The sequence below is a fragment of the Pimephales promelas genome, chromosome 8 (genome assembly GCF_988280905.1).
Source record: "Pimephales promelas chromosome 8, fPimPro1.hap1.1, whole genome shotgun sequence".
Lineage (NCBI taxonomy): Eukaryota > Metazoa > Chordata > Actinopteri > Cypriniformes > Leuciscidae > Pimephales > Pimephales promelas.
In genome coordinates, this window is record NC_142776.1 from 14,843,060 (window position 1) to 14,854,019 (window position 10,960).

The window sequence follows — 10,960 nt, forward strand, 5'->3', positions numbered from 1 at the left end:
CCCCTCTGTTCTGCAGGCGTGAATTTTACATCCAGTCGCACATGTGCGACCAAATTTGCCACACGTTAAACGCATGGTTAAGCGTGGAAGGGGCGCGTCAATGAATCAGTGACAAGAATCGCGCGCATAAACGTCTGTGGGAAGGAGACGGAGACAAATATCACAACCTGCTATGTGCGTCTGAGCAAATAAGCGATCTATCGACTCGTTACCTTGCAGCGAATGCAAACAAAATGAAACGAAACGAAAGTGGAGTGGAACGAAAATACGATACTCATGATTAGGACCGTCGAGCAACAGCACCAGCGACCCGAACCACTGACAGTTAAAAAAGCCCCGAACTTGCCAGTCGCGGGCCGATCTCGCTCACGCGACACTGTTAGGAGATCCAGTGAATGAATCCATTGAATTCGCTTCAGAATTAGTAACATCAACACCACGAGATCCAGTGACAAACATTCCGATTCGGCGCAGAGTTCTGTTATAAATCATATATAGTAAGTTATAAGTTATCATATCAACAGCGCTGACGTGGAAACCAGGATAAACACTTATAGAAGGCTTTCAGTCCACTAAATCAGCAGCTCACCATGGATTTAGGCTAATGTAGTAACTTAACTCTGACTATTTCTTCCACATTATCATATTTATGGTTAAACACTTACAAGTAGCCTACTACACATCTTTTTCTAGCACTTCAAAATCAAAACTATAATATCACATATAAATATTTTATTTTTTGTATTTTTTATGTGATGACTAACACATTTTTTGTTCATCCTTCAAAGATTGTCCTAAAATAAACATTTTAAGACTCTTATTTAAACATTTATTTAAAAAATAATAACACCATTGTAAACAGTAGGAATGTTTATTGGCTATTTTCACTCCATATACATGTTTTCAAATTAATAGTTTTTTTTTTTATTTAATATTAGGCCTAAGACATTATAAATGAGAACTAAAGTTAATTTCATCTACACCCTAGTGATTTATTGTCAGCCCCAGTGATACTAGATTTTTTTTCTTTTTTTTTTTGTAGAACTCGGTGTGAGTTCTCAGTTGAGGTGGTGCTGCTTTCAAATTTGAGTCTGGAGCCCTGTGAACTTAAAATAAAACAGCATATCATAATGTTAAGTCTATTTATTATTATAGAATTTGTCAGTATTACAGTTGTTTTGGGGTAAATTTGAATAATTGCTTTGCGAGCTGATTTAAGGTGTGCCCCTAAATTTTCTGATTGCGCTCCTAAAATTTTCAGTTAGGGGCAACAGCACTTAGTCTGGAAGTTAGTCTGGAGCCCTGCTTGAGTATTTTTTTTGGGGAAAATTTTTACTTTTAAGAGTAGATTTAATTGTGGGTACTTTTACTTTAACTCGAGTAAATTTCTTATGAAAAAACTGTACTTTTACTTCGTTACATTGAGCGACGTTCCTCTCGTTACTTTATTTTAATGCAATACGTTGTTAAAAGCATAGTTTATTCCAAGCGCGCGCTCTCTCTTTTTTCTGGGCATGAGCAAAGCGCAATTCACAAATGAATCACTCTTTTGAGTTGATTCTGTTCAAAGACTTCATCAAGCAAGTTGGGCAGATCTGTCTAAATCGGTTCACAAATCAGTTTGAATGATCTGTTCAGTTTCCTGCACACGCTGAATCGTCTCGGAGTCGTAACAGGAAGATAAACAACATCAAGAGCGTTGTATGAAGTGGCTGTGGTAAATCTGCAAATGCATCATATTTTTGTATGATGCCAGCGATGAAGATCTTTATTAGTTGAACATCTTCGTATGTTACTTCGTAAGCTGTCTGTGAATGAATCATTCCACACGACGATACATTCGATTTCGTTTCATTCAGGTAATACATTTTACAACCAAACACCATACAGTATAGCACGACTACAAAGCATGACATTACCCTTTTTTTTGGACATATACATTACTTCATACATTAAATAAGCTATCATCGTCCAGATTATGAATGTGTGTACACACACACTGTGTGTGTATTGCGCAGTGGCGTGCGAACTCGACTTGAAAACGAATGCCTTTGCCTGCCTTCCCAGCAGACACACAACGTCATATGACATTGATATTTGGTTTAATTTTGGTTGCGACGTCTGTGACCAAAATCCAACATCAACTCAACATCTATGGCGAACGTTAAATTGACGTCAAATAATGACGTCAGCTGACGTTCATATTTTGTTATTTTTCGGTTCTGTTGTAAAGTTACCAAAATCCAACGTCTTTTTGACGTCATAATGGTAACGTCCACACAACGTCCAAATTCCAACATCATTAGATGTTGATATTTTGTTGGTTTTAGGTTGTGGTATTAACTAACCAAAATACAACTTCATGCCAACGTCTCCTGACAACGTCATATTTACGTCAAAAACTGACATTTAGTCATGAGGTATGGTGACCAAAACCCAACATGTTCTTAACATTATAATGCATCGTCCACACAACGTCAAATTCTAACATCATTAGACGTTGATATTTTGTTGGTTTCAGGTTGTGGTATTAACTAACCAAAATCCAATGTCAAGCCAACGTCTCAACACAACGTCCTACGACAAACATTTATATGTGATGCGTGGTGACCAAAACCCAACATCATCTTGACGTCATAATGTTGATGTCTGCACAATGTCAAATTCTAACATCATTAGACGTTGTTATTTTGTTGGTTTTAGGTTGTGGTATTAACAAACCAAAATACAACGTCAAGCCAACATCTCGAGACAATGTCATATTTACGTCAAACATTGACATTTAGTAGGGATGCACCGAATATTCGGCCGCCGAAAATTTTCGGCCGAAAATGGCCCAAAAGTGCATTTTCGGTTTTCGGCCGAAAGACTTTTATCACCGAAACAATACGGCCGAAATGTTGTGATGACGCAAACAGAAACCGCGACCTGCACGTGCTTGTCTGAAGCAACATGTCTGTGGTGTGGACGTATTTCAGTGTATCTGAACCCGCGATGAGACGGAAACCTCTAAACAATGCGCGCCGCCATGACGACGAGTCCGGATGCGAGCGGGTCAAGAGCGGTGCGCGCGCTGTCTGTGGAGACTCGCGCTACGGAGGCAGGCGAAAGTATAAACAAGGCAGCGCGAGTCTCCACAGACAGCGCGCGCACCGCTCTTGACCCGCTCACAACCGGAGTCGTCGTCATGGCGGCACGCATTGTTTAGAGCAGATATAGGTGGATGAAACAATTAAAAATTATAATTAAGACTCGCGCTGCGGAGGCAGGCGAAACAAGGCAGCGCGAGTCTCCACAAACAGCGCGTGCACTGCTCCAAACGGTCGAGGCGTTTATACTTGACGCGCTCTCCGTTGTACTATTCCTTGAAACGACAGGGGACGACTCAAGTAACTGTCCTCTCTAACCATCAGGAATCGGTGAGAAGAAGACAGATACATGACAATGTTTATTTTTTTAGTATTCCACCACCAATACAAAAATAATCATGTAACACTCAGTAAACCCTGAGATTATTACTTGTGACATTACAAAAAAATATGTATATTTGGGAACATGTATGTATAGAACTAAATTAATTAAATATTTTCTACATTCACTAAACATGTTTCATTAAGTTTCATGTACATTTGTATTAAACATGGACCATTGTTCATTTAAAAAGGCTTTTTATGCTATTGTATGCTAAATTTTTAAAATGTAACTAATTTAGACATGCAAACTGGGTGCTAGTGTGATGAGAAGTTTGTGCTCGGCTTTGTTTTTGAGAGAACATTTCATTTTAAAACCTTTCTGCAGGCCAGTAGATTATTATTTAGTGTACACATGAGTGGGGTCAAGTTAAACATTTTAGTTTGAATTTTATTTTATACTGTGCATTGTGCTAAATAAATATTTGCATAATTTGTAATTGATTTATTCTTTGAAAATGTTATATTAATTTATGCAATTGCAATGCCTTGATTTTAGTAAAGTTTGTACACAGTCATAGCCATAAATGCAATTATACTAATAATTGGCATAATTTCTTTCGGTGTTTCGGTTTTCGGCCTTGGTTTCCTCTTTTTCGGTTTTCGGTTTCGGCCAAGAATTTTCATTTCGGTGCATCCCTAACATTTAGTCGTTAGGTATGGTGACCACAACCTAACATCTCCTTGACGTCATAATGGTAACTTCAAAACAATGTCAAATTCTAACATTATTAGACGTTGCTCCTTTGTTATTTTTAGGTTGTGTTGTAAAGAAACTAAAATCCAACGTTGAGCCAACGTCTCAAACCAACGTCAAATACTGATATTTAGTCATAAAGGTATGGTGACCAAAAATCAGCGTCTCTTTAACGTCATAATGTTAACATCCATATAACGTCAGTTCTAACATCATTAAACGTTGATCTTTTGTTATTTTTAGGTTGCGTTTTAAAGTAACCAAAATCCAAAGTTAAGCCAACGTCTCAAACCAATGTCACATTGACGTCAAATACTAACATTTAGTGTTGAGGTATGGTGACCAAAATCAAACGCCATCTTGGCATCATAATTGTAACGTCCACACAACGTCTGTTACAACATCATTACATGTTGATATTTTGTTGGTTTTAGGTTGTGTTATTGTTATTAACTAACCAAATAACGTCAAACCAACGTCTCCTGACAACGTCATATTTACGTCAAACATTGACATTTGGTCGTGAGTTATGGTGACCAAAACCCAACATGTTCTTAACGTGATAATGCATCGTCCACACAACGACAAATTCTAACATCATTAGACGTTGATATGTTGGTTTCAGGTTGTGGTACTTACTCATCAAAATACAACGTCAAGCCAACGTCTCAACTAGGGATCGACCGATATGGATTTTTTAGTGCCGATACCGATTTTTTTACCATCAGCCTTAGCCGATGACCGATACGGGCTGCCGATTTTCTTGAGCCGATATTTGGAGCCGATACATTTTGCTCCCTCAATTTACATCATAAAAATTACATGATGTTAACAAATGTTACAGGTCTCAATTTAATAAAAGTAACATATAACTAACTTCAAAAATTAATATTTAACAAATAGTAAAAACATGTGAGGTAGAACAAGAAGATAAACAATTTAACAAATATTAAAAACAAAGTAGAACAAAAAAAGTTCAGTGCTGAAAATAAATAAGCATAAATTAAATTACACTATTGCACACAGTAGCAACCAGCATAATAAAGTGCACAGTGCACACTGTACTTCATTTTAAAAGAAACGAACTATATACTGCATGGTTTCAATTTTTCTACATAAAATAAAATGAGCATGTCTAGTCTCTAATATCACTGCGATGGCGAGGGAGACACACCACACACGTCCAAACCTCAGCCAGGTGGGCGCTGAATAAATCTCCCACAAAAAGCACAGAACAACGTTGGCATTACTTAATCCTATGACCAGTGTTCGTTACAGCACCCGTATGCATACTAGGGCTGTCAAAATTGCTCAAATGGAGTTTGCATATTCCCTCTAAAAAACATATCCGAACATCCCGTTGCGCATTTTGTTATTGACGCGCATTACGTCAATAACAGGACACATTAATACAAAGAGACATAACAACTAGTATTAGATAGTTCATTTGAGTTTAAACATTTGACAACGTATTAAAAAGCAAGTAAATCAACTAATGGCCAAGACCGCAGAGCTCACTCTCACCCTGGACTCGCTCAGGCACTCTCTCTCTCTCGCCCGGACTCGTAGCAGGCACTCTCTCTCTCGCCCTCACGCTCTCTGCGCGTCGGTTAAATGAACAACAACAAACAAATGTTGAGTGCTGATCAAGAGTTTTGTGCAAGCAATTTAAGGTTGCGAGTCGTGACTCTTGTCCCAAATATAACAGGCTTCATTCAGTGATTGAAGTTTCACAGTATGGAACCGACAGTGAGCGCTCTGAGCGAGCTGTGCAGCTGTGGTAACGTTATTAGTCTGCAACCGCAGGCGTGTTTTTCCACATTCAAATATTAATTTTCACCTTAAAAATTAATAGATATTCAAATGTAGAATATTCATAGACAGTCCTAATGCATACTGAACGGATAGCCTACACCTTAGCTATTTGGAGCTCCCTAATACAATGGCAAGCAGTTAAGTTTTATAGACGAGGCATTCGCGTTTTCCATTTGGACCCACAAACTTGCTTAGTTGGAAGCACATAACAGTTATAGGGCGACGTGTTTCCATTTTCAAAGTGTTTGACAATATTTCAGCAGTCAAACATTTAAAAGATCCTTTGAAAGTTTAAGTTACCATTCTCGTGAAGAGAAGGTTGCACTCTGCTAGTGGGGCACGTGAAATGCAGCATCTCCAGCAGCACAGAGCTGCCCGTGGCCGCCTGCTTTAAATAACGGCGGGAAAAAAAAAAAAAACTATCGGCGAACGCGCAGCGGTGTATCGGCCGATTCCGATACACGTAACAACCTCAAATATCGGCCGGCCGATATATCGGTCAACAGGAAGTGACCTTTAAAGAAGCAGCCCCCGTCGCATGATTGAACGACATGTTCGAAATTTCTATGGTACATCTACCATGTCCAGACGCACAGAAAAGTCTCTTGGAGCGATGCCCTAAACTCAACAGGAAGTCGGCCATTTCTAATTTCACCGCCATTTTTGGATGATTTACTCATTACGTACTTTAACTAACTCCTCCTAGGGATTTAGTCGAATTGACTTCACATTTCTGCTGTGCCTTCTAAAGGCGTTGACGATGTAAAGTTGTGCTATCTGCATGTTTTCGTCGATGGGTGTGTCTGTGGCGTCGATGATTCGCCATGAAACAGGAAGTTGTAGTAACTTGGCTGTAAATGCCCAGATCTGCACCAAATTTTACACATTTGACAAGAGTCCCGCCCTGAACAAATCTACATGCCGACATTCACCAAGTCATAGCGCCACCTGCTGGCAACAGGAAGTGACCTTCAATGAAGCATAGCAAATTCACAGCCGCATCGGCTGAGCTCCAGAATATGCAACGCGGCCGCCTCACAACCCGACGCGCGACAGGTGCGAGGGCTTGCCCATCGCTGCTTGCAACTTTATTTTTTTTTTCTGCAAAGTAAGCGCCATTTTCGGGGCCGCAACATGCTCAAAAACTCACGAAAGTGTCGTTTCGTCTCACGCATGTCAGGACTGGTGAATAATTTTGTATTTTCTGAGTTTCGTGGATGGGCATGGCAAAATGGCACACTAGCGCCACCTAGAAAATTGTAAAAAATTAGCCCCTCGTCCACGTTCAACCTACAAGCGCGAAATTTGGTGGCGACGTGTATCATATCAAGACGCACAAAAAAGCCTCAAGAACCCATACGAGCCCATATGAGTCGCCACCACACCCAGAATAGGCCTGTAAAATTCTGGCTATATATATATTTATCAAATTTATCAAATAAATGATCAGGATGGCAGGATGGTACTCAGGCCATGTCCACACGGACACGGGTATTTTTATAACCGTGACTTTTTTTACGCGGTTTGGCCGTTCGTCCACACGGAAACGTGAAAGGACACTGAAACCGAACATTTTTGAAAACCCCTGCCAGGGTGAGTATTTTCTGAAAAGTCGGTTGCAGTGTTGTCGTGTAGACAGCGAAACCGGAGTTTTTGCACCGCTGACGGCTTCTGATTAGCTAACGTGGCTTTACGGTTAGGTTTATATCGCCGCCTGCTGGTGTTGCATGCTCTTGACAGCGCTTGATGGCTTGTTTTTGCGTTTTCATGTGGATGGAGGTTTTTTTTTAAACGCAGGAGGGAAAAACTCCGTGTGGACATGGCCTTACACCGTAGATTGGCGCCAGGAGCGGTAATCAGGAACACCTGGTTGCGCAATTAGGACATCCCAAGAAGGCTACATGATGCATCCTTCGAAGGACAAATAGGCTGCATCCTTCTAAGTCCACAGCCTTCACATTGGGACACAGCTAGCTATTCTCTGATACAGTCCAGGTTAGCCTACCCTGTACGTTTATCTGCCCCTGGCAGGTACCACTCACTCAAATGAATCCTTATGAATTTTAACTTCACTTACTGTAGCTTTGAAAGCCTTTTCCAAGTAGACATCATCATCTTTCCAAACTCTGACAACCTTAGACACACGAACAATAAATAAAAAAAATAATTGTAAGTACTCTGCATGTAAAACTGAATTATTCATATGGAAAACATCATGTCTCGATCCTTACCCTGTCATCAGTTACAACCACATATTCCTGGGACTGAGTATTAAACACAGCGGGGCAGGTGATTATCTGCCCATGTTTCACTGTCCAACTGCCCGTAGGCTTCTGATCAGACACCTATTAATCAAGATATCGGTTAAACAGCAACACAAACAGCTACCAAATTACTTTCTGAATAACATTTACAGAAAAAATAAAACAGCATTATATGCCGTTGGAGCATTTCCTGTGTTTGTGTGATGTAGCGCTCATGTTCACGTGCTAGAATTTAACACAGCACTGCATGCAATCCATTATGAGACAAACAGTATTTACAACTAACCCAATTTTACCTTGTAAACAGTAACAGATCTCGAAGCGTCGGTTACGAGGACATGGTCGATATCTCTGCCCAATTCAATACCCAGAATTCCCGAATTCGAAGAATTTTGCGCTGGTCCAATTCCACACAGTGTGTATCCTTCAAACAACGCAGCCATGTTTCTCTTTCCACGCGGGCCGAGTGATTCTTCTTTTTCTAGTACTGCTTAAAGTCGTTGATAAACCAACTTCTGGTATATTACCGCCACCAGCTGGACAGGAGTGTGAAAGCATTATATTTTTTCTCCATTGGCCACACAACTTGCGAGACACCCCTCGCTGCAGCCTGTAGCACGATGACGTAGCTGGATGGTCCAATACGTAGTGGATGGATGTGTGTTTTGGTGACGTCATTTACGCATGCGCAGTGCCGATCTCTGATTATAATTCGAATGCATTGGTTTATGTAAGCTCAATATTGTACTGAGATGATGTTCAAACTGTGTAGTATAATACTGTTAAATAATTATAAGTAATTATTGATGAATAAGTAAGGAAAATGCTAAAATAATAACAGCATGGGGAAAATAAATCTTGTAATAATAAACTCGCATTTATGTTATACATTCAGAATTGCGAGAAAAAAGGTCAGAATTCTGACTTTATAGCACACAATTGCGACTTTATTTCACGCAATTCTGTCTTTATAACAAGCGATTGAGGCTTTATTTCACCTAATTCTGTCCTTATAACATGGATTGAGGCTTTCTTTCACCTAATTCTTTCTCTATAACATGCGATTAAGGCTTTATTTGACCTAATTCTGTCTTTATAAGATGCGATTGAGGCTTTATTTCACCTAATTCTGTCTTTATAACATTGAGGCTTTATTTCACGCAATTATGTCTTTATTTCACCTAATTCTGTCCTTATAACATGGATTGAGGCTTTCTTTCACCTAATTCTTTCTCTATAACATGCGATTAAGGCTTTATTTGACCTAATTCTGTCTTTATAAGATGCAATTGAGGCTTTATTTCACCTAATTCTGTCTTTATAACATGCGATTGAGGCTTTATTTCACGCAATTATGTCTTTATAACATGCGATTGAGGCTTATTTCAAGCAATTAGCTATGTCTTTTATGCGATTGAGGCTTTAGTTTATTTCACGCAATTATGTCTTTATAACATGCGATTGAGGCTTTATTTCACCTAATTCTGTCTTTATAACATGCGATTGAGGCTTTATTTCAAGCAATTATGTCTTTATGCGATTGAGGCTTTATTTCAAGCAATTATCTTTATAACATGCGATTAAGTCTTTATTTCACGCAATTCTGACTTTATATCTCACAATTCTGAGAAATAAAGTCTGCGAAAAGTAGCCTATAGGCTACTCGCAATTGTAAGGAAAAAGTCGCAATTATTAAAAAAAAAAAGTTTTATTCTGAAAGCTCTGAAAATAAGAGCTTCGCTCGTGACCATATTTAAATGTATTCTTGGAAGATCAACGATTGTTCACCAACTCTCTAACTAGGCCTATGAATTCTTAATGTGCATGTGCCATCAGCGTTTATCACAGGATCGCGTTTAAAGTCTGTTTGAGAACGGTGTCATCCCCTAATTTAATAACAAATTATCATTTCGACAGAATCAAAACTAACTAGCTGTAAAATAACATTATTCATGAACCGCTATAAAGCAAAAACAATCTGTTACATTAAATTAAAGCTGCTTTGAAACAATCTAAATTGTTAAAAGCGATATATAAATCAAGATGACTTGACTTGACTAGTGCGCATGCGCGCGTTACAGGGTCCAATACGTATTGGACCGTCCAGCTACGTCATCGTGCTACAGACTGCAGCGAGGACCTCTTGACCCCTGTCTCCGACTGCAGCTGTAACCCCTTCACCCGGGTCCTACTCGCCCCGCTCCGAGCGGGCCTCTAACCCGGGTCTCCGGCGTGAGAGTCGGGCGCTCTAGCAAGGAGGCTAAAGACTGCAGCCTCTAGCATCTGTCGCTAGAGCGCCTATTGAGATCGGGGAGTGAGGTTTACTCGCACAGCAACTACTAGCTGGCCTCCGTTACACTCACCCCCCTAAACCTCACTCTCATCCGGGTCACGGCACCAATGTAACCCCTCACACCCGGGTCCTACTCGCCCCGCTCCGAGCGGGCCTCGAACCCGGGTTTCCGGCATGAGAGTCAGGCGTGCTAACAAGGAGGCTAAAGACTGCAGCCTCTAGCATCTGTCGCTAGAGCGCCTATTGAGATCGGGGAGTGAGGTTTACTCGCACAGCAACTACTAGCTGGCCTCCGTTACACAGCGAGGACCTCTTGCAACTTGCACACAACTGAAAGGAGACAGGGGTCAAGAGGTCCTCGCTGCAGTCTGTAGCACGATGACGTAGCTGGACGGTCCAATACGTATTGGACCCTGTAACG

General features: G+C 40.3%; 1 protein-coding gene across 1 annotated transcript in view; it reads right to left on the reverse strand.

Moving 5' to 3' along the window:
* Positions 1-8,743, reverse strand: part of nol11 (nucleolar protein 11) — a 93,226-nt gene extending 84,483 nt beyond the window's left edge. The window contains exons 1-3 of the mRNA XM_039693820.2: positions 8,543-8,743; positions 8,214-8,327; positions 8,060-8,116 (exon numbers count right to left, since the gene is read on the reverse strand). Of these exons, the coding sequence (XP_039549754.1) occupies positions 8,060-8,116; positions 8,214-8,327; positions 8,543-8,689 (318 nt within the window). The 5' untranslated portion in view covers positions 8,690-8,743. The remainder of the gene's footprint in view (positions 1-8,059; positions 8,117-8,213; positions 8,328-8,542) is intronic.
* Between the last annotated feature and the right edge of the window lie 2,217 nt (positions 8,744-10,960).